This window comes from Columba livia, chromosome 21, assembly GCF_036013475.1.
Source record: "Columba livia isolate bColLiv1 breed racing homer chromosome 21, bColLiv1.pat.W.v2, whole genome shotgun sequence".
Taxonomy (NCBI): Eukaryota; Metazoa; Chordata; class Aves; order Columbiformes; family Columbidae; genus Columba; species Columba livia.
The window spans coordinates 7707102-7734891 of record NC_088622.1 but is presented as its reverse complement, the minus strand read 5'-3'; the positions used below and the strand labels follow the sequence as shown (position 1 = coordinate 7734891).

At 44.0% G+C, this 27790-nt stretch overlaps 1 protein-coding gene and 1 pseudogene across 1 annotated transcript; one reads left to right on the top strand and one right to left on the bottom strand.

Annotated features, from left to right (window-relative positions):
* Positions 1 to 6336: 6336 nt before the first annotated feature.
* Positions 6337 to 22847, bottom strand: LOC135575988 (la-related protein 6-like; annotated as a pseudogene).
* A 3630-nt stretch (positions 22848 to 26477) lies between these two features.
* LOC135575987 (olfactory receptor 14A16-like) lies at positions 26478 to 27410 on the top strand. Its single transcript, XM_065038222.1, has one exon. It carries the CDS (start codon positions 26478 to 26480, stop codon positions 27408 to 27410), a length of 933 nt encoding a protein of 310 aa, XP_064894294.1.
* The last annotated feature ends 380 nt before the right edge of the window (positions 27411 to 27790 follow it).

Here is a 27790-nt window from a genome sequence, read left to right as displayed (position 1 = left end):
TCTCCATCTAATAGAAACACATCCACACCTGCCTGCGCTCACAGGACTGACACACAGCAGGACGGTGACCAAGCTGCCAGAGCACTCAGGCCTTGCACCAACACAAGGGATGAGAAGGAGAGTGTGGGAGTGGAATGAGAACAGCTCTGGAAGACCAAGCGCTGGTGCTTCCTGTCACAGCTGCCAGGCTGGGACTTTGTTCCCCTCCACCAATGCAGACAGAAACTGTCACTGCAGCTCCAAAAAGGCCTTAAAAATATCTCAGGGGAAAAACAAAACAAAACAGTGCAGAGCCCTTTATTAAAAACAAAACAAAACAAAACACAGAGGAAATGGCTCCTCATTTCCATAGACACTTGGTCAGAAAAAAAGGCAGATATTGAATTAGGAAAGGGATGACAACATTATCACAAAACACCAACACAACAACAACAAAACAGGAATGGATGAGCCTGCAATGCATTACACTATAGCTGCTCTGCAGAGGATGACAGTTTATTGCTGTTTGTTATTTAAAATGTCCAGTTATCAGTTTCCACACTGAATGCTTGAGCTCCTGGTTCCTCATGCTGTAGATGAGGGGATACACTGCTGGAGGCAACACTGAGTACAGAACAGCCATGACCAGGTCCAGCCATGGGGAGGAGATGGAGGGGGGTTTCAGGGAGGCCGATGTGCCAGTGATGACAAACATGGAGACCACGGCCAGGTGAGGGAGGCACGTGGAAAAGGCTTTGTGCCGTCCCTGCTCAGAGGGGATCCTCAGCACCGCCCTGAAGATCTGCACATAGGACAGCACAATGAACACAAAACACATAAAAGATAAACAGGCACTGACCACCATAAGCTCAAGTTCCCTGAGGTAGCAGTTTGAACAGGAGAGCTTGAGGATCTGGGGGATTTCACAGAAGAACTGGTCCAGGGCATTGCCCTTGCACAGCAGCAGTGAAAATGTATTGGCCGTGTGCAGCAGAGCAATGAGAAACCCAGTGGCCCAGGCAGCTGCTGCCATGTGGACACAAGCTCTGCTGCCCAGGAGGGTCCCATAGTTCAGGGGTTTGCAGATGGCAACGTAGCAGCCATAGGACATGACTGTGAAGAGACAATACTCTGCTGAAATGAAAAAGAGAAACAAAAAGATTTGTGCAGCACATCCTACATATGAGATGTCCCAAATGTCCTAGAGGGAACTGGCCATGGACCTGTGCATGGAGGAATAGACAGTGACAGTTTAGATGTGACTTCTCTGGGAAAAACCAAAGCCATTTCCCACAGACCCTTCCACAAACAGACATTTTTATATTTCCAGTAGAACGTCCTGGCTGGAGCCTCGTCGGTGTTTGATGAGTGTGCAAGAAGAGCAGGGTCTGTGCCCAGGGGCTCTTGAGGAGTCACCGTGACCCTGTGTGATTGGGTGGGGCAGGGGCGAGTCCTGGGGTTCAGCTTTGTCAGATGGAACCGCTCCTGGTGCAGAAGGGACTGTCAGCACCTGCACCCCTAGGCCTGAGATACTGAGTTTGAGAGGTTTGGTGTTTCTACAGCTCCTTCCCCCTTCCCACCCTGGGGAGTGTTCTTGGATGTCAGAAACCCTCAGCATTTCTGCTGCACTCAGAGAGAACAGAGAAAGAGTCCTGTGAGACCAGAGGATGCCTGTGGGTCAGTGCAGAGTGAGGGCAGCTGGTCTGTCCCTCTGTCTTGCTCCAGCTGCCATGGGCTGGCACCTTTCTGAGATGGAGGCTGATCATGCTCCCACGTTACACTGAAAAGCCACCAGGTACTGCTGAAAGAAGTGGGACCCACCTGAGACCATGACATGGTCTTTCCTAAGGTCTCAGCACCCCACATTTATCCCGGAAACCGCTCCTCTCACAAACCAAACAGCATTTTCTCTGTTGCAGTATCTCTGTGCTTCTTTCTCCATGAGGCTTTCAGATAACACACAGATGCTGGAGGACAGGTTTGCATCCTGGAGGGTAGTACAGAGCTTCTAATGAAAACCCAAAAAGATATCCAAGTGTCCCAAAGATGGCGTTTGATTCAGGGAGACTCAGCTCATTCCCCAGCCGCACAGACTGCATTGCCCACAGCCCCACAGGTCAGAGCAAAGCTGGGACACGTGTTCCCATGGACACACCTGCAGGAAAGGACCCACAAGATCAGGCTGTGACTCTGTAGCTGAAACTCCCATCCCCAGAGAGCCTGACAGCAAGAACAAGATCACAACAACAGTGACCCAGAGCAGTGGAGCAAGAAGGAAAATGCGGTGAGGGTGGGTGTGAGAGAGGCCAGGTTGGAAAAGAGGTCAGCTCATATTAAAGTTGACGGGTTCAGCAAAGGTGATGCTGGTGCTGTCCACAGAAAGAGTGGTGGTGAAGGGATATTTTAAGCATTCTGAGAGATGTATTGATCACTCAAAGTTGCAGTTCAGGAGTATCAGCGTCTTTTCTACAGCAGCACAGGAGCAGCACAAGGTCCAGCCACCCCTGCACGACTGGGCACAATGCAGAGGGAGAGCGAAAAAGGATGCAGAGGGAGAAGCTGAGGCTACACCTTCCCCCTCCGGAGGGCTCCCAGCAGGAAGGACCCGTCTCTGGTCACATCCCTGTGTCCTGCTCCCATCCTCCACAATCAGTCTGGAAGCATCATTACAAGGTGCTTCTTGCAGCCCCATCTCCCACTCCGTGGATTCTGGTCTCACCCCCCAAAACAGCCGCCGTTTTGCAGTGAATCCACCTCCCTGCACGCCCCGGATCCCCGGCCAAAATCACTTCAATCAGACCAGACCCTGCATCTCCCCCCAGTGCTGCAGCATCCGCCCGACACCTTTTAGTGATTAAAGAAGAAATGGGACCACAACAATCCTTGTACAGGCCTGAGCATTTGATACATGTTTATTGCTATTCAGGTTTAGCCGGGAATTGGGTGCATCGGATGGGGTGTCCTCCTCGCACAGTGCTGCACAGCTCCAGGGCGTCTCACTCGCGCATCCATGGGAAGCCTTTTCTGACTTAGTGCACCCTGCATATATATTTCATACTTTCCTGCAGTCAACCTTTCCTTTTTCCTGGCTTGGCCTTTCCCAGCGAGTTCTTGAGGATTGGCTTCCTCAAAACTGCTTGAGTGCTGCTGAAGGAGGATGAAGGCACAGCTCTGGCGAACAGAATCACAGAATCATTTTGGTTGGAAGAGACACTCAAGATCATCAAGTCCAACCATAACCCAGCCCTCGCACTGCCCCAAGTCCTGAGAACCTCATGTCCGTCTGTCCAACACTCAAGGGATGGTGACTCCAGCACTGCCCTGGGCAGCCTGTTCCAATGCCCTACAGCCCTTTGGGGAAGAAATGGTTCCCCAGATCCAACTTCAACCTGGGGGCAGATGTGCAGCATCCAGCCCTTTTTTTGGGGAGCACACAGTGGTGGGTTCTGTCTCCTCCCAAGTGTCACCTGCCTGGGAAAGATCAGCCCCTCCGAGGGGGAGACAGGGCTGCTCGGATTTCCTGATCAGGGGACTGGTGGAGTGAAGTCTGGGCAACACGTGCTGTGTGACACCCCGTCACGTCCCTTTTTCCTGTCTCTGCATCACTCCAGCACACAGAAACACAGGCAATGGTCACCAACATGTTCACTGTGTGGCACAAGGTGCAGCTTGGTCTCCACACACAGCATGGCTGCATCGACTTGTTCCTTTTCCCCTAGAAAAATAATATTTAAAGCAAAAAGCATTTGTACCCACCACCCACCGAACCCCCTGAACCCTTTCCCTGCCCAGGAGGAGCTGGGGAGGCTCTCGGGCTGGGGCGGAACACTAGGAGCCCCAACATTCCTTGCTGGGACACCCCAAAGAGTCCTTAGTTACCAACGGTCAGAGCGACCACGATGTTCCCAGCACACGGCTCCCGGGTTCCCCCGGTCCTGCGGCTGCTACAGCCATTCGTGCTCCCCCAAAACTTCTTTCCCCCAGGTAGGAACCCACCCCGACCCCTGCAGCCTGGGACGCTCATGGGGGCAAGAGCGGAGGCGAGCGCTGGTCATTGCTCCTGTCTCTCTTGCAGGCTCAGCCCCGCTGCGCCCACCGCACATGCAGCAGCAGCCCTTCCCTGCAGCCTGGGCGCCCCCTCAGGCCCCACCAGCAGGTACGGCAGCCCTTGCACCCCGTCTGCTCGGACACCCCGGCACCTTCGGCCCCTTTGCTATCCCCGACCCTGGGCACTTCCAGCACCCACCATCCCTGTCCCCGGCACAGGGATTCAGCCAACACGGCCAAGCGGCCCTGCCCTGGGTCATATGTGCCCAGAAAATCCCGTTTTCTGAGCATTTCCCCAGTACCCGGGGCCATCTCTCCCGTTTCCCCTCCCAGAACCGAGCCTCCTCCCACTTTGCAGCCCCGTTCCCCGCACAGAAGCTCACCCCATGGGGATGTCCCGGCCACCAGCAGACCCAGGGGACACTGGTGATGACAACTCCCTCTCCCCCTCACAGGGCTTCTGAGGGCACCATGTGGGTGCTGCTTTGACCCCAGGGTGTTCCGCATTCAATGGACTGTGCCCTATAACCACTAAGGCACAGCGGTGGCCGCAGCCACTCCAGTGCTGCCAACTCACATCCCCTCTGGCTACCAGAGCCTGGAGGAAAAATTCGCACTACTGAGCATCTCCAGCAAGGCCACCGCTGCAGGGACACCTCCAGGCAGCCATGTCCGCCCCAGCTGCTCGGCTGCCCCCAACAAAGCTGCTGTGGACCCCACAAGCCACCTTGCGGTCCCCAAGAAGACCATTCCACAAGATGCCCGGGGCTAGAAAGATGTCAGCAGTGTCCCCAAGCCTGAAGAGCGGGGGCGCAAACGCAGGCACGAAGAGGGGCACAGCCCTGAGCCCCCCAGCAAGCGCAGCACAGAGACGGAGCTGCCGCAGTCCCAGGCTGCCCCGGCAGAGCAGCGGGGTCGCAAACAGAGGCACGAACTGGGGCACAGCCCCGAGTCTGAGCCCCCCAGCAAGCGCAGTGCAGAGATGGAGCTGCCGCAGTCCCAGGCTGCCCCAGCAGAGCAGCGGGGCCGCAAACGGAGGCACGAATGGGGGCAAAGCCCCGAGTCTGAGCCCCCCAGCAAGCGCAGGGTGGGGGTGGGAGGGGGGGATTAGACCAAGAGCAAGGGATGGGGTTCTGGGCGGGGTGGGGGGTGGAGGGGTTTGGGAGAACGCGATGCTACGTTAGGGAGGGGGGTGGAGGAGTTAGGGAGGACGTGATTCTCCGTTAAGGAGGGGGGTGGAGGAGTTATGGGAACGCGATTCTGCATTGGGGTCTGATCTGGAGAAGTTTGGGAGGATGGGATGCTGCATTAGGGAGGGGGCTGGAGGGGATTTGGAGGATGGGATGCTGCATTAGGGGGGAGGGGGGCTGGAGTGGCTTTCATGGGACCTTTTTTCTTTTTAGTTTTCCATTAAATGCTGTTTTTCTGGATCTGCTCTATGCCTGTGTGGGGTGGGGTAAAGGGGCACTGGGAACCACAGACCCGGCGTCGCCTCCCTGCTGCAGCAAAATAAACCCAAATCACCCCCAGAATGGCAAGGGAGGCACTGCAGGGCAGGGACCCTCCTGCCCTTGTCTGTCTGCACCTTGGGCAGCTGTTTTTCCACTCCCTGGTCCTGCAACCAACTAAACAATCACGACACTGGCCAGAAATTGCCTGGAAATCTCATCTCCCTTTATTGCTCATTTCCCACCCCAGCTCCACATGGAGCACCCGGCGACCCCAGCTTCGTGGGTCTGGGTGGCAGCAGGTGCATTGAGTCCCCATCCCGGACGATGATGACGGTGCAGCCCCTCCTGCTGCTCAGCACCCCGAGCTTCATCCTGGCCCAAAACTCGTGTCCATGGAGCAGCTGCAGAACCCACCACAGCTCTGGGGGGGCACAGAGAAAAGAAGAAAAAAAGAATCCCCAAACCCAAATGTAGAGAAGCCTCAGCGCTGCAGGACGAGCTCTCCCCTCCCGATGCTGCTGGAGAAGCTGCCGGTGCCATTGTGGCTGCGGGGCAGGCGCAGGACCCCGTCACAGAGCCCGAGGAGCTCGGAAACCCTGGTTGTTGCTGGGAAGATCCCGGGGCGGGGTTTGGGATCCCGAGAGGAGCTGCCGGCCCAGGGGGCCCAGGCGGGCGCCCTGCTGCCCCAGGCACCACAGGGGCTCTCGGGGCCGGAGCAGCTGCCGGTGCCCATGCTGGCGTCAAAGGGAGGGAAGAGGTCGCTGGAGAGGAGCGATCCGGTGAAGGTGTCTCTCCAGTCGCTGAGACTGAAGTCGCTGCTGGGCCAGGTGGGTTCCGAGGGCTCCTTGTTCAGGAGGAGCTATGGCAATGCCGAGGCACCGTTCAGCTCCCAAGCGCTGCTGAGCAGGGAGCCCCCGAGGCCGTAGGGGAATGTCGCGGCCGTCGCCTGCGCTTTCCAACCCAGCTGATCCACCAGCTCCTCTACCGCCCCTGGTTTCTTCTTGGAGCCCTTCCGCTGAGTGGGACCACCCTGAATGCTCCGGCCGCCCGGGTGGCCGAGCTCCTCCAGTGCTCTGCGGGCGCTCCCCAGGCTCTCGTACTCTACCGGCACGCAGCACTGGCTCAGCAGCTCGGGGAAGTGCGACGCGTATTTGCGCGCATCCGAGGGCAGCTTGCGGCCCGGGCGCAGGATGCGGATGGAGGCGATGGCGCAGAAGGGGCTGAACATCCTCGTGATGGTCTCCAGGAAGTCCTCCTGCAGTGGCGACAGCGCATCCTGCTCAAGGGGCAGCAGCTCCCAGGCCAGCAGCAGTTTGCTGGGGGGGATGCTGAGCCGGGACTCGGGGATGGGGACACGCCGCAGCACTATGGTCTCCTCCTTGTTCACCTCCAGCAGCTCCAAGAACCGCAGGGCATAGAGCGTGAGCTGCCAGTCGCTCGTCAGGTATTTTCACCTGTGGAAGAGACGGGGGTCACCACGTCCCCATGAGCGTCTCGGCATGGACCAGCCTAAGCCTGCTGTCCAGGCAGGCTGCGGCACCATCAACCTGAAACCACAGCAAAGCAACGTCTCAATGCCACATGAGCATCTTTGGGGTTTGCATAAGAACGTTCCCAATGGCCTCTGGAAATGGCAATCTGGACCTCCCCATAGACCCCAGCAGAAACAGCCAGAGGACACCCAGACACATGGACACCCTCCACATGAAGACCACTTCCCAGCCCCGCTGGCCGGCACCGGGAGCCACCTACCTTCTTGAAAGAGGTCAGCAGTTTGATGCTGAGAAAGCCCACCTTGTTCTTCTGGACGTGTTTCAGCAGGAAAGCGTCCTTGGCCAGGTTCTCACCGGAAAGGTAGAACTCCAACTGGGACATGATCCTCCAGACCAGCTGTGGGTCAGGGATGGAGTAGCAGCAGTCCAAGAGATCAGTCCCCAACGCATCGCTCATGTTGCAGAAGCTCCTGGCAGAGCAGCAGGGACACAGGAGTGTGCTCGTGGCCTTTGGGATGTCAGCACTGGCCAGAAAGAAAAAAGAAAAGAAAGAAAAAAAGAAAGAAAAAAAGAAAAAAGAAAAAAAAAGAAAAGAAAGAAAAAACGAAAAGAAAGAAAAAAGAAAGAAAGAAAGAAAGAAAGTAAGAAAGAAAGCAAAAAGAAAGAAAGCAAAAAGAAAGAAAGAAAAAAAGAAAGAAAGAAAAAAAGAAAGAAAGAAAAAAAGAAAGAAAGAAAAAAAGAAAGAAAGAAAAAAAGAAAGAAAGAAAAAAAGAAAGAAAGAAAAAAAAGAAAGAAAGAAAGAAAAAAGAAAGAAAGAAAGAAAAAAGAAAGAAAGAAAAAAGAAAGAAAGAAAAAAAAAAGAAAGAAAGAAAAAAGAAAGAGAGAAAGAAAGAAAAAAAAAGAAAAAAGAAAGAAAGAAAGAAAAAAGAAAGAAAGAAAGAAAAAAGAAATAAAGAAAGAAAAAATAAAGAAAGAAAGAAAAAAGAAAGAAAGAAAGAAAGAAATCAAAAAAAAAAAGAAAGAAAGGAAGAAAGAAGAAAGAAAGAAAAATGGAAGAAAGAAAAAAGAAAGAAAGAAAAAAGAAAGAAAGCAAAAAGAAAGAAAGAAAGAATAAAGAAAGAAAGAAAATAGAAAGAAAAAGAAAGAAAGAAAGAAAGAAAGAAAAAAGAAAGAAAGAAAAAAGAAAAAGAAAAAAGAGAGAAAGAAAAAAGAGAGAAAGAAAAAAGAGAGAAAGAAAAAAGAGAGAAAGAAAAAAGAGAGAAAGAAAAAAGAGAGAAAGAAAAAAGAGAGAAAGAAAAAAGAGAGAAAGAAAAAAGAGAGAAAGAAAAAAGAGAGAAAGAACAAAAGAATAAAAGAAAGAAAGAAATTGAAAGAAAAATAAAAAAGAAAGAAAGAAAGAAAGAAAAAAGAAAGAAAGAAAAAAGAAAGAAAGAAAGAAACTAAAAAAGAAAGAGAGAAAGAAAGCAGAATCAAAAAAAGAAAGAAAAGAGAAAGAAAGAAAAAAGAAAGAAAAAAAGAGAGAAAGAAAAAAGAGAGAAAGAAAATAAGAAAGAAAGAAGTAAGAAAGAAAGAAGTAAGAAAGAAAGAAGTAAGAAAGAAAGAAGTGAGAAAGAAAGAAGTGAGAAAGAAAGAAGTGAGAAAGAAAGAAGTGAGAAAGAAAGAAGTGAGAAAGAAAGAAGTGAGAAAGAAAGAAGTGAGAAAGAAAGAAGTGAGAAAGAAAGAAGTGAGAAAGAAAGAAGTGAGAAAGAAAGAAGTGAGAAAGAAAGAAGTGAGAAAGAAAGAAGTGAGAAAGAAAGAAGTGAGAAAGAAAGAAGTGAGAAAGAAAGAAGTAATAAAGAAAAAAGAAAGAAAGAAAAGGAAAGAAAGAAAAAGGAAAGAAAGAAAAAGGAAAGAAAGAAAAAGGAAAGAAAGAAAAAGGAAAGAAAGAAAAAGGAAAGAAAGAAAAAAGAAAGAAAGAAAAAAGAAAGAAAGAAAAAAGAAAGAAAGAAAAAAGAAAGAAAGAAATTAAAAAAGAAAAAAGAAAGGATGACAGAAAAAAGGAAGAAAGAAAAAAGGATGACAGAAAAAAGGAAGAAAGAAAAAAGGAAGAAAGAAAAAAGGAAGAAAGAAAAAAGGAAGAAAGAAAAAAGGAAGAAAGAAAAAAGGAAGAAAGAAAAAAGGAAGAAAGAAAAAAAGAAGAAAGAAAAAAGGAAGAAAGAAAAAAGGAAGAAAGAAAAAAGGAAGAAAGAAAAAAGGAAGAAAGAAAAAAGGAGAAAGAAAAAAGGAAGAAAGAAAAAAGAAAGAAAGAAAGAAAAAAGAAAGAAAGAAAGAAAAAAGAAAGAAAGAAATAAGGAAAGAAAGAAAAAACAAAGAAAGAAAGAAATTAAAAAAGAAAGAAAAATAAATAAAGAAGGAAAAAAGAAAAAAGAAAGAAAAAAGAAAGAAATAAAGAAAAAAGAGAGAATGAAAATGAAAGAGAGAAAGAAAAAAAGAAAGAAAGAAAAAAGAAACAAAAAAGAAAGAATAAAGAAAGAAAGAAAGAAATTTAAAAAAAAGAAAGAAAAAAGAAAGAAAGAAAGAAGAAAGAACGAAAAAAGAAAGAAAGCAAAAAGAAAGAAAGAAAGAAAGAAAGAAGAAAGAAGAAAGAAAGAAAGAAAGAAAGAAAGAAAGAAAGAAAGAAAGAAAGAAAGAAAGAAAGAAAGAAAGAAAGAAAGAAGAAAGATGAAAGAAAAATGAAAGAAAGAAAGAAAGAAAGAAAGAAAGAAAGAAAGAAATTAAGAAAGAAAGAAAGAAAAAAGAAAGAAAGAGAAAAGAAAGAAAGAAAAAAAGAAAGGAGGAAAGAAAGAAAGAAAGAAGAAATTAAAAAGTGAGAAAGAAAGAAAAAGAAAGAAAGAAAGAAAAAAGAAAGAAAGAAAGAAAAAAATAAAGAAAGAAAGAAAAAAGAAAGAAAGAGAGAAAAAGAAAGAAAGAGAGAAAAAGAAAGAAAGAGCAAAGACAGAAAGAAAGAAAAAAGAAAGAAAGAAATAAATAAAGTAAAAATAAAGAAAGAAAGATAAAAGAAAGAAAAAAGAAAGAAAGATAGAAAAAAGAAAGAAAGAAAGGAAAACAAAAGAAAGAAAGAAACTAAAAAAGAAAGAGTGAAAAAAGAAAGAAAGAAAAATGAAAGAAAGAAAAAAAAAAAGAAAGAAAGCAAGAAAGAAAGAAATTTAGAAAGAAAGAAAGAAAAAAGAATGAAAAAAAATAGAAAGAAAGAAAAAATGAAAGGAGGAAAGAAAGAAAGAAAGAAGAAAAATTAAAAAAGTAAGAAAGAAAGGAAAAAGAAAGAAAGAGAGAAAAAAGAAAGAAAGAACAAAGACAGAAAGAAAGAAAAAAGAAAAAAAGAAAGAAAGAAATTAAAAATAAAGAAAGAAAGATAAAAGAAAGAAAAAAGAAAGAAAGATAGAAAAAAAGAAAGAAAGAAAAGGAAAACGAAAGAAAGAAAGAAAAATGAAAGGAAAGAAAGAAAAAAGTAAGAGTGAAAGAAAAAAAAGAAGAGAAAAAAGAAAGAAGAAAAAAGCAGAAGCAAGAAAGAAATTAATAGAAAGAAATAAAGAAAAAAGAAATAAAGAAAGAAAAGAGAAAGAAAGAAAAAAAAGAAATAAAGAAAAGAAAAGGAGAAAGAAAGAAAAAAAAGAAAAAAAGAAAGAAAAAAGAAAGAAAGAAAATAGAACAAAGAAAGAAAAAACAAAGACAGAAAGACAAAAGAAAGAAAGAAAAAAAAAAGAAAGAAAGAAAAAAGAAAGAAAGAAAAAAGAAGAAAGAAAAAAGAAAGAAAGAAAAAAAGAAAGAAAGAAAAAAGAAAAGAAAGAAAAACAAAGCAAGAAAGAAAAAAAGGAAGAAAGAATAAGAAAGAAAGAAAGAAAAACAAAGACAGAAAGAAAAAAGAAAGAAAGAAAGAAGAAAGAAGGAAAAAAAGAAAAAAGAAAGAAAAAAGAAAGAAAGCAGGGAAGAAAGAAAGTAGGAAGGCATGGAAGAAAGAAAGAAAGAAAGAAAGAAAGAAAGAAAGAAAGAAAGAAAAGAAGAAGAAAGAAGAAAGAAAGAAAGAAAAGAAAGAAAGAAAGAAAGAAAGAAAGAAGAAAGAAAGAAAGAAAGAAAGAAAGAAAGAAAGAAAAGAAAGAAGAATGAAAGAAAGAAGAAAGAAAGAAAGAAAGAAAGAAAGAAAGAAAGAAAGAAAGAAAGAAAGAAAGAAAGAAAAAAGAAAGAAAAAAGAAAGAAAAAAGAAAGAAAAAAGAAAGAAAAAAGAAAGAAAAAAGAAAGAAATTAAAAAAAAAAAATGAAAAAAGAAAAAAGGAAAAAAAGAAAGAAAGAAAGAAAGAAAAAAGAAAGAAAAAAAGAAAGAAACAAAAAAGAAAGAAAGAAAGAAAGAAAGAAAAAAGAATGAAATAAAAAAAGAAAGAAAGGAAAAAGAAAGAAAGGAAAAAGAAAGAAAGGAAAAAGAAAGAAAGGAAAAGAAAGAAAGGAAAAAGAAGGAAAGAAAAAATAAAGAAAGAAAAAAAAGAAAGAAAGATAGAAAAAAGTAAGAAAGAACAAAGAAAGAAAGAAAGAAAAAAGAAAGAAAGAAAGAAATTAAAAAATAAAGAAAGAAAGAAAAAGAAAAAAAAAGAAAGAAAGAAAGATAAAAGAAAGAAAGAAAAAAAGGAAGAAAGAAAAACAAAGAATGAAAGAAAGAAAGAAATAGAGAGAAAGTAAGAAAGAAAGAATGAAAGAAAGAAAAAAGAAAGAAAAAAGAAAGAAGAAATAAAGAAAAAAGAACGATAGAAAAAAGAATGGAAGAAAAAAGAACGGAAGAAAAAAGAACGGAAGAAAAAAGAACGGAAGAAAAAAGAACGAAAGAAAAAAGAACGAAAGAAAAAAGAACGAAAGAAAAAAAGAAAGAAAAAAGAGAGAAAAAAGAGAGAAAAAAGAAATAAAGAAAAAAGAAAGAAAAAGAAAAAAAAAAAAGAAGGAAAAAGAAAAAAAAAGAAAAAAAAAGAAAGAAAAAGAAAGAAAGAAAAATAGAAAGAAAATAGAAAGAAAATAGAAAGAAATAGAAAGAAAATAGAAAGAAAATAGAAAGAAAATAGAAAGAAAAAAGAAAGAAAGAAAGAAAGTAGGAAAGAAAGAAAGAAAAAAGATAGAAAGACTGAAAGAAAGAACAAAAGTAAGAAAGAATTAAAGAAAAAAGGAAAGAACGAAAAAGAAAGAAAGAAAGAAAGAAATTCAAAAAAAGAAAGAAAGAAAGAAAGAAAAAGGAAGAAAGGAGAAAGAAAGAAACAAAAAGCAAGAAAGAAATAAAGAAAGAAAGAAAGAAGGAAAGAAAGAAAGAAAGAAAAATGAAGGAAAAGAAAGAAAGAAAGAAAAAATGAAGAAAAAGAAAGGAAGAAAGAAAAAAAGGAAGAAAGAAAAAAAGAAGAAAGAAAAAAAGAAGAAACAAAAAATAAAGAAAGAAAGAAATTAAAAATGAAAGAAGGAAAGAAAGAAAAAAAGAAAGAAAAAAGAAAGAAATAAAGAAAAGAGAGAAAGAAAAAAAGAAAGAGAGAAAGAAAAAAAGAAAGAAGAAAAAAGAAACAAAAAAGAAAGAAAAAAGAAAGAAAAGAAAAAAGAAAGAATGAAAAAAGAAAGAAAGAAAAACGAAAGAATTTAAAAAAAGAAAGAAAGAAAAAAAAAGAGAAAATTAGGAAAGAAAGAAAAAAGAAAAAAAAAAGAAAGAAAGAAGAAAGAAAAAAAGAAAGAAAGAAGAATGAAAGAAAGAAATTAAAAAAGAATGAAAAAGGAACGAAAAAAGAACGAAAAGAGAAATAAAAAAGAATGAAAGAAAATAGAAAGAAAGAAAATAGAAAGAAAGAAAATAGAAAGGAAATAGAAATAAAGAAAACAGAAAGAAAGAAAATGGAAAGAATGAAAATAGAAAGAATGAAAATAGAAAGAAAGAAAGAATATTTGAAAAGCAAGAAAGAAAGAAAAAAGAAGAAAAAAAAGAAAAAAGAAAGAAAGAAATTAAAAAAAAAATAAAAAGAAAAAAAGGAAGAAAAACGAAAGAAGAAAGAAGAAAGAAAGAAAGAAAGAAAGAAAGAAAGAAAGAAAGAAAGAAAGAAATAGAGAGAAAGAAGAAATAGAGAGAAAGAAAGAAAGAATGAAAGAAAGAAGGAAAGAAAGAAAATTAAAAAAAAGAAAGAAGAAAGAAAGAAAGAAAAAATACAGAAAGAAAGAAAGAAAGAAGAAAGTAGGAAAGAAAGAAAAAAAGAAAGAAAAGAGAAAGAAAGAAAGAAAAGAGAATAGAAAGAAAGAAAAAAGAAAGAAAGAAAGAAAAAAGAAAGAAAGAAAAAAAGAAAGAAGAAAGAAAAACAAAGAAAGAAGAATGAAAGGGAAAAGGACAAAAGAAAAAAGAACGAAAAAAAGAACGAAAGAAAAAAAGAAGATAGAAAAAAGAACGGAAGAAAAAAGAACGGAAGAAAAAAGAACGGAAGAAAATAGAACGAAGAAAAGAGAAAGAAAAAAGAAAGAAAGAAGAAAGAAAAAGAAAGAAATAAAGAAAGAAAAAAAGAAAGAAAAAAGAAAAAAAGAAAGAAAATAGAAAGAAAATAGAAAGAAAATAGAAAGAAAATAGAAAGAAAATAGAAAGAAAATAGAAAGAAAATAGAAAGAAAATAGAAAGAAAATAGAAAGAAAATAGAAAGAAAATAGAAAGAAAGAAAGTAGGAAAGAAAGAAAGAAAAAAGATAGAAAGAACGAAAGAAAGAAAGAAAGTAAGAAAGAAAGAATTAAAGAAAGAAGGAAAGAAAGAAAAAAAAGAAAGAAAGAAAGAAAGAAATAGGAAGAAAGAAGGAAGAAAGAAAGAAAGAAAGAAAGAAGGAAAGCAGGAAAGAAGGAAAGAAGGAAAGAAGGAAAGAAGGAAAGAAGGAAAGAAGGAAAGAAGGAAAGAAAGAAAGAAAGAAAGAAAAAGAAAGAAACAAAGAAAAAAGAAAGAAAGAAAGAAAAATGAAGAAAAAAGAAAGAAAGAAAGAAACTAAAAACGAAAGAAAGAAAGAAGAAAGAAAAATAAAGAAAGAAAGAAAAAAGAAAGAAAGACATTAAAGAAAAAGAAAGATAAAAGAAAGAAAAGGAAAAAGAAAAAATTTTAAAAGAAAGAAAGAGAGAAAGAAAAAAAGAAAGAAAAAAGAAAGAATAACAAAGAAAAAACAAAGAATAAAGAAAAAAAAAGAAAAAGAACGAAGAAAGAAAGAAAGAAGAAAGAAAGTAGGAAAGAAAGAAAGAAAGAAAAAAGAAAGAAAAAAAAAAGAAAGAAAGAAAGAAAGAAAAAAGAAAGAAGAATGAAAGAAAAAAGAAAGAAGAAAGTAAGGAAAAAGAACGAAAGAAAAAAGAACGGAAGAAAAAAGATCGAAAGAAAAAAGAACGAAAGAAAAGAGAACGAAAGAAAAGAGAACGAAAGAAAAGAGAACGAAAGAAAAGAGAACGAAAGAAAAGAGAACGAAAGAAAAGAGAACGAAAAAAGAAAGAAAAAAGAAAGAAAAAAAAAGAAATAAAGAAAGAAAAGAAAGAAAAAAGAAAAAAAGAAGGAAAAAAGAAAGAAAAAAAAAGAATAAAGAAAGAAAAAAGAAAATAGAAAGAAAATAGAAAGAAAATAGAAAGAAAATAGAAAGAAAATAGAAAGAAAATAGAAAGAAAATAGAAAGAAAATAGAAAGAAAGAAAGAAAGTAGGAAAGAAAGAAAGAAAAAAGATAGAAAGAATGAAAGAAAGAAAGTAAGAAAGAAAGAATTAAAGAAAGAAGGAAAGAAAGAAAAAAGAAAGAAAGAAAGAAATTAAAAAAAAGGAAGAAAGAAAGAAAGAAAAAGGAAGAAAGAAAGAAAGAAAGAAAGAAAAAAGAAAGAAAGAAAAAAGAAAGAAAGAAAAAAGAAAGAAAGAAAGAGACAAAGTAAGAAAGAAAGAAGGAAAGAAAGAAAGTAGGAAAGAAAGAAAGAAAGAAAGAAAGAAAGAAAGAAAGAAAGAAAGAAAGAAAGAAAGAAAGAAAGAAAGAAAGAAAGAAAGAAAGAAAGAAAGAAAGAAAGAAAGAAAAAATAGAAACAAAGAAAGAAAGAATAAAAGAGTAAAGAAAGAAAGAAAAGGGAAAGAAGAAAGAAAGAAAAAAGAAAGAAAGAAAAAAGAAAGGAAAAAGGAAAAAGAGAGAAAGAAAGAAAGAAAGGAAAAAGGAAAAAGAGAAAGAAAGAAAGAAAGAAAAAAGGAAAAAGAGAGAAAGAAAGAAAGAAAGAGAAAGTAGGAAAGAAAAAAGAAAGAAAGAAAAAAGAAAGAAAGTAGGAACGAAAGAAAAAAGAAGGAAATAAAGAAAGAAAAAAGAAAGAAAGAAAGAAAGAAAGAAATTAAAAAAGAAAGAAAGAAAGAAACTCAAAAAGAAAGAAAAAAGAAAGAAAGAAAATAGAAAGAAAGAAAGAAAGAAAAAACAAAGAAAAAACAAAGAAAGAAAAGACAAAGAAAGAAAAAACAATGAAAAATAGAAACAAAGAAAAATAGAAACAAAGAAAGAATAAAGAAAAAAAGAAAGAAATAAAGAAAGAAAGTAAGAAAGAAAGAAAAAAGAAAGAAAGAAAAAAGAAAGAAAGAAAAAAGAAAGAAAGAAAAAAGAAAGAAAGAAAGAAGGAAAGAAAGAAAGAAGGAAAGAAAGAAAGAAGGAAAGAAAGAAGAAAGGAAAAAGAGAGAAAGAAAGAAAGAAGAAAGAAAGAAAAAAGAAAGAAAGAGATTAAAAAAGAAAGAAAGAGAGAAAGAAAGAGAGAAATAAAGAATAAAGATAGAATGAAAAAAGAAAGAAGGAAGAAAGAAAGAAATAAAGAGAGAAAGAAAGAGAGGAAGAAATAAAGAGAGAAAGAAGAAAGAAAGAGATTAAAAAAGAAAGAAAGAAAAAAAAAAGAAAGAAAAAAGAAAGAAAGAAAAAAGAAAGAAAGAAAAAAGAAGAAAGGAAGAAAAAAGAAGAAAGAAAGAAAAAGAAAGAAAGAAAGAAAGAAAGAAAGAAAGAAAGAAAGAAAGAAAGAAAGAAAGAGAGAAAGAAAGAAAGAAAGAGAGAAAGAAAGAAAGAAAGAAAGAAAGAGAATAGAAAGAAAAATAGAAAGAAAGAAAGAAGAAAGAAAGAAAGAAAGAAGGAAAGAAAGAAAGAAAGAAACAAAGGAAGAAAGAAACAAAGGAAGAAAGAAACAAAGGAAGAAAGAAAAAGCCCTCAGGACAAGCAGGCTGCTGGTTTCTAACGGGAGCTGCCCATAAAGAGCCCAGGTGGGTGCTTATGGACCCACCAGGCTCCAGGTGAGACCTGTCAGGGCTTAAACAGCCCCATCTGAGCCCAAGAGCAGTCAGGCCCGCCTGTGGTGACCCAGAGCAGGTGGAGGGGCGGAGACAGAGCTACTGGCACCTGACATGGCAGTGGTACCTGGCAGAGCAGTGAACTGCTGCTGTGAAGCATAAAATCATAGAATGATTTGGGTTGAGACCTCCCCAGCTCCATAGTGCCACCCCTGCCATGACAGGGACATCTTCACCAGCTCAGGTTCCTCAGAGCCCCCTCCAGCCTGGCCTGGGATGTCTCCAGGGATGGTTCACCCACCACCTCTTGCTCTGCGTCAGGAGGTGCTGCTGAGCCCCCCAGGGGTAAATAACCCCCTTGTTTGGGCCCTGAGACTTGGGATCTGAAGGAAGAGGCTCAGCCTGGTCCACCCCTCTGGTGGCTTTGGTGCTGAGTCCATGGACCTCAGACCCTGGAGGCAGTTGAAGAAACCTCTCAAGAAGTCAAAGTCAGATTTAAACTCAAAAGTTTCTTGTAATGTTAATGGGTCCCACTGGTGAAAACTGCTGAGGAACCATCCCTAGAGTCAGTTTCAGAAGAAAAATTGAGAATGTGATGAAAGAATAAGCACAATAAAGGTGTCTCTGATGCTGGATGTGTTTCATTAACCAAAGGGCCAATCCCTGACCCCCAACCCTGGGAAGGCAGATCCTGTCCCTCCCACATTTTCCAGGTCTCTTCCTGGGACAGTGTGATGTGGGCCTGTGCAAGGGAAGGACTGTGGTTCAACACCTCCCAGATTCCTGGGTGGGGACAAGGAGGCCATGAGGCCCTTGTGCTGTAAGGACAAGGTGTCTCCTCACAGGCATCAGAGGTGGATACTACAGCCATATCTAAGGGGAGAAGGAGCTCATGTTTGTTGGGGGCTTTCAGCCTCTTTACATTCCTTGATCATCTCCACGACAGCCTGTCCTCTGCTGTGGCATCCCCTGCACCTCTTTCCCTGCAGGCTGGAGACATCCCCCCTGCTGCCCCACCTTGCTCTTGTCTGAGCATCTTCCTTCCTTTGCTGATATCTGTCCATCCTCCCCAGCTGTTACTTGAAGCACAAAGCCTTGGGCTGATGCAGACTCCCTCTGCTGACCTGCTCCACCACAGCACTGCCCTTCTACTCACAATCCGTTCTGCTTATGTCCAGCCTGGACCTCCCCAGCTGCACTTTGGGCCGTTGTTTCTTTCTCATGCTGTTTCCCACTATGGAGAAAACATCCACCATCTCTGAAAGCACCCTTCAAGCACTCAGGCTACTCCTGCACTGCTGCAGCCTCCCCAGCACTGCTGGGCCAAAGCAGCCCAGGTCCCTCAGCACCCCACACCATGTGCACAAGGTGCTGAACCTGCCTCAGCAGAGCCCTGCACTCTCCAGTTCCTCCCTGCTTCTCCAAACTGGGAAGTCACACACTGGCACACACCCGTGTGTGTGGGGTCACACCAGTGCTGAACCGAATGGGATGAGAACTCCAGGTGTCTGGGTTCCCACATTCCTCCTCATGCAGCCCCGTGTGCAGCTGCCTTGCTCATGGTGAGTGTGCACCATGGGCTTGTGTGGCGGCCCTTGTAGTGCCCAGGCCCTTCTCCTCAGGGTCACTGCTCAGCGCATCAGGTCCTGGTCTGTCCTCATGTATGGAGTTATTCTTCTGCCCTAACACAGAACTGGTCAATTCCCACTTTTCAATGTTTTCTGATGGGTGAATCCCAGATTTCCTCAAAGTTGTGACTCTCCCTGGACTGAAGCTCAGTTTGTTCAACTGTTAATGTTTGCATGCAGGTGGCTTATCCTGATCAGAGTGTCTCTCCCAAGATAACAGCATAAGGAGTTGCAGGGCACTTCACATACCATCTCCTGGAGAACCTGTGAGGTCTTGGGGGTCTGTTATTTATAACGCCAGAGATCTGGACTCAGAGGGGACGTTTCCCTTCATGTGGGAGAGCAGCAGGAATGTGTGGAGCTCTGCCTGGGGACAGACAATGTCAGCTGAAGGCTGAGGAGTCAGCATGAGAGGGCAGAACAACATGGGCAATATTGTGGTGACTGGACATCAGATACAGACTCACTGATGAGGAAAAGGAATTAGATGAGGCCTCCTTTAGACATATGAAAGAAGCCTTATGTTTCCAGGGCAGTGTCCTCGTGGGAGACCTAAGATATCCCAATATCTGCAAGGTACCAGCCATCCAGGAGGGTTTGGAGCCAATTGACAATATCTTCCTGACATGGGTGACTGAGGAGTCAGTGAGGTGTGGTACCCTGTGGGACTTCACACTTACAAACCAGAAAGAGTTGGTCAGGGAAGGAACAGTCAGGGATGGGAAAGTACAGTTGAGGCTCCTGAAAGATAGTAACAAGGCAAAGAGCAGGATTTCAGGAGAGCAAGCTTTGGCCTGCTGAGGGACCTACTTGGGTCCTATGGGATATCACCTTGGTGTCTGCAGCGGTTTTTCTCTCGCATTTCCTCCCTCCTCTCTCCCACCTGCTGTTGTGCAGCATTTTTTACCCTTTCTCAAATACAATATCACAGAGGTGCTGCCAGCATCACTGAGTGTGTCAGATTTGGCAAGGAGTGCGTCCATCTTGGAGTCATATGAATTCCATTCTGATGTCAGTCAAACTCCTGTTGTCTTCTCTGAGAGTCAACAGCTGTATTACACCCACCTTCACCCCAAGTTCCAAGAATTTGCCATGTAAACCAAATACAGGGTGACAACATTTTGGGTGATATGTTCTACTTGATCATGGAGAAGAAATGAAGAAAATCTTCTGTCAGCAACCTGAGGAAGACTCCAGTCAATGAGCAGCTTCTTATAGGGAACTGTAATTGCCCTGACACTCACTGGCCAGACAAACTATCAGGTGCCAACAGTCTAGAGGATCTTGGGACAACTTCTTAATGTGGCTGTCTGGTGGGACAACAAGGGTGATGTTCACCTGGTTCTGGAACTGGGAAACAAGGAAGAGCTGGTGAGTGATGTGAACATCAGTGTCCACCTTGTCTGTTGTGACCAGGACACAGTGTGGTTCCAGGCACAAGAGGGGAGGGAGGAAGGCCAGCAGCATAGTACAGGCTGGTGGGCTCCAGAGGAGAAGACTTTGACATACTGGGGGATGACAGGTAAGGTAGTGACATGGAAGTAGGTCTGAGGGGTGAAGGAGCTCAGGGAATCTGAGAAGCCTTACAGGACAGCCTGCTCCAAGCACAAGAATGATCTCTCCAAGTACCCATGAAAAGAAGCATTTGTCTTGTGAGGCTGCTCGTCTGAACTGATGGAGCTCCAGGGCAAAAAGGCAGCACACAGGAGGTGGAAGCAGGGGAAGCTGCAAAGGAGGAATTTAGAAACCTTGGCCATGAATGTAGAGATGATGCCAAAGCTGCCCTGGACTTGATACCTGAGGGGGAGGGTAAGGGCAGCAAGATGAGCTGATATAGCTTCCTTACAGAAAACGAATACACAGGGCAATCGTGGGCCTGCTGCTGAACTTCATAAGACTAGAATCAGACAGGACTGAGATACTTCATGGCTTTTTTGCCTCCATCTTCACCATCAATGTCTCCCAGGACTTTGTTCCTGAAGTCAGGAATCTGGAGAACACCCAGGAGTGGATGGGGCTGATGTCAGGGGTGATTTGAGCAAACTCAGACACCATTACAGAAAAGGAGATGGGTCATTTGACCAGCTCCTCAAACACAAGTATCACTGTGCTGTGACACCTGAGATTCCCAGGAACACCTACTTCTTGGTCCAGAGGAGTGTGATTCCTCTTGAGGTGTCCTGGCCTATCTCCTGTATCAAGTGGTGCGTCAGGTACCCACTTTTCTGAAATATTGTTTCACCTTCATCAATAAATACTCCAATAAATCAAAATTGGAGATTGCTGATACCACCTCTTCTGGAAATGTGGAGGAGGGATGGGGGGAAGGAAATAGAAGAAATTTGGCTTTATTGATCTTTAGTATGGAAATGCTCTCTGTTTGGCTGTTCCTGAAATCCCCCTAATCATCCACAGCAGACTTGAAGCCTCTAGAAAAATGATGCACAAAGCCTTGTCTTGTAAGAGCATTTTAGATGTTAATGAGCCCTCTGCTGCCATGATCCTGAACTGCAGCTACTGAAAGAATGAACAAACCTCTAATGAAGTGAAAGGCATAAGCAAAACCCAAATTCCTAAGGGAGTTTGGGACCCCATGAAGGGCCATAGCTGACAAAGCTGTGAAGGAGTCAACTAGTCCAGGTCCCTGTCCCTGGAGGCTGGTGAAGGAAAGACTTGGAGACACTGGTTACAGGTGGTGAGGGCAATGTGGTGGTGGCTTTGATGCCATGTCAGCCCTTGATGCTTGTTTATTCCCAGAATGGCTGAGCCCTAACCCCTGGGACCTGGTAGATTTTTCTCAAATATTTTTCAAGGATTTGCCCGCTGACTGTGTGAATCTTTTGTGTTTTGGGGGTGGGTTTTATGTCAAGTGCTGTAACTGCAAGGCTCTGGTTTTCTGTGGAGCTGGAAATGCCTGTGAGTTTCCTCACAACTCATCCAGCTTCTTTCATACCTCTGGTAATGGTCACCAGTCACCTCAATGTCCCAGTCCCAAACTTGCATAAATCCTGTTTGGATCCATACAACATCACTCCAGGAGGTTCATGCATCCACCAGGTTTATGGATATTTCCTGAGGTCCATCCAAGTGTGGGCAGTGTAAGAGAAGAGCAGAGCAGGGTCAGCTCATGGGCCATGACTGAGCACAGCCACCCCCAGCAGCAGCCATTTCCCATCTCCCAGGCACAGCCGTGCCCACAACATGGAAATGTCACTGCCATATATGATTAGCCCAATAGAGGCCTTTCTTCCTTCCATATTCCAAGGAAAAATCTTCCTCCTATTCCTCCTCAACCTGCAGACATCAACTGCTTTCCACTTCTGGGCTCAGACATGGCTGTAACAGTTCACTGAAGCCATCAGCCATCTCATTGCTTCTCCCTGACATGCCCTGATCCTCTCGCACACCTACACATGGCAATCACAGCTGCTCAGGGCCTTCTGCTCTTCAGAAGAGGCCTTGATGTTCTTGGTTCTTCCTGGTGCTTATCACAAACTTCCTCACCCTCTCCAGAGTTCATGGTGAGCTTTCTTGTCCATAACAGCCCCTTTATGACCATGTCTTACTAAATGGTTGTCTTTTTATGATCGTTTGTGCAGAAAGGGTAGTCACAGGAAAGCACCCAATATGTCAAAACTGATGCTGAGTGAAATGCCGTAAAGACCTGACGAGTTATCCCTGTGTCTGTGTCTCTTCCGGAAGGAGTCTGTCCCGAGAAGGGGATCCAGCATCTGCCACTCTCTGCAGAGGCACATGAGCAGTGTCCGTGCACCTGGGGACAAAAAGGGTCCAGATCCCAGGTCAGTACAAAGGCACAAAGGAAGCCGGAATATTTATGAGGTGTGCACTGACACACACTGTTACCTGCATTTCCAGTCTCTGAAGATTCAACTGTGCAGCAGAGTCTGGAGTTCTGAGCTCCCTTCATCTGCCCAGCATGACAGCATGTAAAATGGAACCACCCCAGACAAATGGTTGGTTTTGATTCTCTTCAAAGCCTGAAGCACCACATGGGTCAGGAGACAAGCCAGGACATTCAATGAGGACTCACATGCTCTGCTCTTCAAGTTCAGGTGTTCAGGAGCATCTCAGCAGACATGGCATGCTGATTCCTGGCTTCAAAGAGCTGGTCAAGAGCCTTGTCTCCATTTCTGTAATGGTGGCTTTGATGCCTGACTGATGTGCAGACTCTGTACATGGATACTCACACTTGTTGAACAACCCGCTCTGAAAGGGCTAACAAGATGAGCAGTTCTTTCTGAAAGGGTATTAGCATAGCAAAAAAAGAAGACCCTGGGTTGGGGCAAAAGAAAAGGGATGCAAAAGTTGCCGTCAGAGCTGTTTAGAGGTACTTGTAAAGCAGCCCTGCACCTCATGTTAATTATTCCCGTGGTCAGAGAGAACTTGAGAGCTTTCTCTAAATTGAAAACATGAGGAGGATAAAAGGACAGTGTCATTCAGGCTCAAAGGGAGCTTGGGAGGTGTCTTGACCAACATCCTGCTCAAATCAGGGTCAGACCAGATTACTCAGGACTTTATCCAAACACATCTTGGTCACTTTCTGGGCCAGAGTGGGTGCACACTCCTGGGAAACAGCTTCCAGTGCTTGACTGTCCTCATGATGGGAAAGTTTCTCCCCTTCTATAGAACCTTTCCAAGCCCAATCATTGAGATTGTTTTTTACTCATCTACTTACACACTGACACAGACCATAATATCCCACCTTGAACACAAGAACATTACAGAGGGTGACACCTAATGTCTTGACGACTTTCAGGTAACAGACCATCAATGTTCTCCCCATGCACAGCAACCCTGTCCTTTCCTCACAGAAAGCAAAGACGACGGACAGGCACAACCACCTCTGGGTAAACCCTGTCACTTGCTCTTTCAGACACCCAGAAATGGGGTTCCAGTGGACACGTTCTGGGGCACAGCCCTTGGTTCCCCTGCTCACCCATTGGCCATTTTTGAGAAGTGCACACACTGTGTGAGAGCTGCCACTGGTCCATGAACTTTCCAAGATGGTGGAGAGTGGCCTCACTGTGACATCGTCCTGCTGTCTCAGCTCCTGGGGTGCTGCCCCTCCTGTCCCATAGACTGGAAAGGATTGTGTTAGTTCCAGTGATCCCTGACTTGATCCCCATTCACTGCTGCTTGTTCTCCAGATTCCTGTCTCAAGTCACAGATGCTTGGGAGAACTTGCTGGTCAAGATGGAGAACAAGAGGACACAGAAATTCTCACCTCTTTCTCTTATGAAAGTCATCAGTCACCACACAGTGTCTTTGTTTCTCCTTTAACTGTTCCTGCAGTAGTAACAGCTCATTATGGGGACCTTCAATTGCCTTACAGGTCTAGACTGAGTTCTGATCTGGACTGCTGCTGTGCTTGGAGGCTGCTGTCCTTGAGCACCAGATGAACTCACTCCTGCCACCCTGCCTGGCAGTTTATTCCATCCGTGTCACAGCTCTGTCTGCAGCACTGACAGCTCCAGCCCACCCCGTCAGGTCCCTGGCTGAGGACATTGCCTCACATTTGGGCTGAACCACCCCAGCTGTGGCACCAGCCCGGCTCTGACCTGCCACAAGAAACCTGGTACCAAGTGTCCAAGACCCCATGTGTGCGTAGGCTTTGCTCAGAGCACAGACATGATTTTGCCACAGAGCACAGATTGTTGAATGTCTCTCTACACCTAGGACTATAAAACCAGAATAAAATGCCTAAATTCATTCAACTGAAGATACTCCTCCCCCAGCTTGGAGGAATTAGATCCTTTGCTGTAACCTTCCTGGTGTCCTGTCTAATGATGGGGCAAGAAAATATGTTTCTCATGCCAAAATTATTTCTTAATATGAAAAAAACTACTGCAGGAAAGAATTGTCTCTGTAGTGGTGAGAGAAGAAACATCACTGATTATTTCAGACTTTTTCATGGGCCATTCCCCTGGAGATCCAGGAAGAACACAAGGGAGCCCAGAGGGGACAGAGAAAGGGTCATCATGTGCTGCTCCTGTGCTGTTGAGCTGGGCTGGGCTCCTGGGACAGAGGGAGCTCATGGCAAGTGGCAGCGCTGCAGAGAGACAGCTCTGCCCAGGAGCAGCTCCTCTGCAAAGCGCAGCAGGGCTGAGGGCAGAGGAGCCAGGCAGAGAGAGGGGAAAGGCGATGTAAGGTGGGAGATTTGCTGTGAGTTCACAAGGAGAGAAATCTTCAAAGACAGTCTGTCTCTGGCTGCACATCATTGCATCTACAAATCGTGGTGGGATTTCCTAGCACTTGGACAATAAACAAGATACGTAAGTAAAACTATCAGAGACCTTCTTGTCTAGATAAGGAGGACATGCAGCAGCGCAGGGATTTCCTTCTCAAAGCATCAGAGGGATAACACATGGTAGGTGCCTCCTGCTGAGGATGACTCCAGGTGTGTGAAGCTGTTTCTGCAGCCAGGGTTGCCCAGGGCTGTCCTGCAGAGCAGGGTTCCTGCACCCCAGGGCTGTGCTGGGGCAGGGACTCTGCCGCCTGCCAGGGTCAGTGCTCAGCTTGCCCAGGGAGATCCCCACGGTGCTGTGGGGAGAAGCTGTGGGGGGAAGGAGTGACCCCAGTCAGGGCAGGAAAGGTGCTTGTGCTGTGCAGTGGGTGCTGTGTGGCTCAGTGGTGCTCACAGTTCCAGATCACCCCCACAATTTTTCCAAGGGGATGCCGCAAGGACAAGATCAATGCAAGGATCAGCAGACAGATAAGGAGCTTTCCTGAGTCTGTCTATTCCGTTTTCTTTCTCAAGGGGTGGGGGATGCAGGAAAGGATAAAATGAAAATGAGCTCTCATGCTTAAACAAGTCACTGACACTCCTGAACTGCAACTTTGAGTGATCAGTACATCTGCCAGAAGGCTCAGAACATCCCTTCACCACCCCTCTGCCTGTGGACAGCACCTGCATCACCTTGGCTGGACCCGTCAGCCTTACTCTGACCTGTCCTGTTTTCCAACGTGCAAACAGGAAGATGCCCCCAGGCAGTGCCCTGTGAACAGGCAGGATCTGTAGGGCCAGGGGGAGGGCACAGAGGGTGGGATGGTCTGTGTGTGCTGACAGGGAAGAGGCATGGACAGGGAAACACCTTCCAGGAGGAGAATCTCCAGGCAGCTGGGAAATTATCAGAAATGAGATGAAATTAAACCCTGAATTGCTATGGGAGAGAGGACAGAGAAAACGCTGTATGATCCCCTGCAGTGCAGATCCCTCCTGTGAGCAGCCCCCTGGCCTCCTCTCCCACCCAGCAAAGCCTCTGCCCTCAGGGCTGGGGGCTCCAAGGCATGAAGCAGCTCCTGTGCAGCCAGAGCTCCAGTTCCTCTGCAGAGCACAGGGGCTGAGAGCAGCTGCCCGGCAGTGTTGGTGTCTGGGAGGTGGCTGCACAGCTGGGGAAGGGTGACGCTGTCTGAGTGCCCGGCTGCCTCTGCCCTGGCCTCTCTCACACCCATCCTCACTGCATTTTCCTTCTTGCTCCACTGCTCTGGGTCACTGTTGTTGTGATCTTGCTCTTGCTGTCAGGCTCTCTGGGGATGGGAGTTTCAGCTGCAGAGTCACAGCCTGATCTTGTGGGTCCTTTCCTGCAGGTGTGTCCATGGGAACATGTGTCCCAGCTTTGCTCTGACCTGTGGGGCTGTGGGCAATGCAGTCTGTGGGGCTGGGGAATGAGCTGAGTCTCCCTTAATCAAATGCCATCATTAGAACACTTTACTATGTCCTTGAGGTTTCCTTCCAAGCCGTGAGCTTCCCTCCAGGATGCAAAACTATTCTATAGCACTTTAGCATTATCTGAATTCCCCATGGAGAAGTCCTGAGGTGCTATGATAGAGGAAATGCTGTTGGGTTTGTGAAATGAGCCGTGTGTGTCCTGGGCTAAACGTGGGGTGTTGAGACCTTGGGAAAGGGTTACACATGTCATGGTCTGAGCTGGATGCCTCTACTCTCAGCAGCACCTGGGGGCTTTTCAGGGTAACATGGGAGTGTGATCAGCCTCCATCTCAGAGAGGTGCCAGCCCAGGGCAGCTGGAGCAAGACAGAGGGACAGACCAGCTGCCTCACTCTGCACTGACCCACAGGCATCCTCTGGTCTCACAGGACTCGCTCTGTTCTCCCTGAGTGCAGCAGAAATGCTGAGGGTTTCTGACACCCAGCAACACTCTCCTGGGAATATGCAGGAAGCTGTAAAAAACTCAATCCTCTCAAACTTTATTTTACCATCCTGTTTCATTTTCTGTGATATTTTGGGTGCTGACAGACCATTCTTCACTAGCAGCAGTTTCAGATGACAACTTTGAACCCCAGGTCTGGCCCCTGCTCCCCGTTCCCATGACCCCATGCTGCAGATCAGGGCTGACTCCTCAGCAGCCAGCAGGCACAGGCCCTGCTCCTCACTGCACCTCCAGCCAGTGCCACCCAGGGCTCAGACACGGAGCTGAAGGAAGGTCGGGGAAAGGATAAGGGGGTGTGGACAGGGAAGAGTATGTGGGAAATGGCTTTGATTTTCCTCAGAGAAGTCTCCCCTAACTTGTCACTGTCTTTTCCTCCTTGCACAGGTTCCTCATGCCCACAGGCAGCAAATGTCCAACAGCAGCTCCATCACCCAGTTCCTCCTCCTGGCATTCACAGACACACGGGAGCTGCAGCTCTTGCACTTCTGGCTCTTCCTGGGCATCTACCTGGCTGCCCTCCTGGGCAACGGCCTCATCATCACCACCATAGCCTGTGAGCAGCACCTCCACACCCCCATGTACTTTTTCCTTCTCAACCTCTCCCTCTTCGACCTAGGATCTATCTCCACCACTGTCCCCAAAGCCATGGCCAATTACCTCTGGAACACCAGGAACATCTCTTACCAAGGTTGTGTTTCTCAGGTCTTTCTCCTTTTATTTGCAATATCAGCAGAGTGTGCCCTTCTCACAGTCATGTCCTATGACCGCTATGTTGCCATCTGCAAACCCCTGCACTATGGGACCCTCATGGGCAGCAGAGCTTGTGTCCACATGGCAGCAGCTGCCTGGGCCACTGGGTTTCTCTATGCTGGGATGCACACATGCAATACCTTTTCACTGCCACTCTGCAAGGGCAATGTTGTGGACCAGTTCTTCTGTGAAATCCCCCAGATCCTCAAGCTCTCCTGCTCACACTCCTACCTCTGGGAAATTTGGCTTCTTGCTTTCAGTGGTCTTCTTGTTTTGGGATGTTTTGTGTTCATTGTGCTGTCCTATGTGCAGATCTTCAGGGCTGTGCTGAGGATCCCCTCTCAACAGGGACGGCACAAAGCCTTTTCCACGTGCCTCCCACACCTGGCCGTGGTCTCCCTGTTTATTAGCACTGGTGCATTTGCCTACCTAAAGCCCCCTTCCATCTCTTCGCCATCCCTGGATCTGGTGATGTCTGTTCTGTACTCAGTGGTACCTCCAACATTGAACCCTCTCATTTACAGCATGAGGAACCAAGAGATCAAGGATGCTCTGAGGAAGCTGATGACTGGGTGTTTTCAACAGTCATAGGCTGCCTGCTTTCCTCTGCAAAGGGCTCCAATGTACATCATGACAGGCCAAGTTTGTCTTTCCTTCTCTGCATTTTTTTTTCTTTTCTCCATGTGATGACGTCTTCAAAGTAATGTCACTATTCATCCCATTAAGTATCCTCACATCTTGTGTAACCAAGACACTCCGTGTAAATGAGCAGTTTCTCGTATTTAAGTGAAATAAATGAATCTAGAATAGCTTTTCTTTTTCAGTCTGAGATCCATCCTCAGCACAGTTAGAATGAATGGGAAATGAAAACACTTTCTTGCCTGCACCAGCTCTGGGAAGGCTGCTCTGTGGTGGGAGCAGTAAGAGTTCTTGAGGACCTCAAGGGCCAGGGTTTTTGTGCTGGCCTGGGG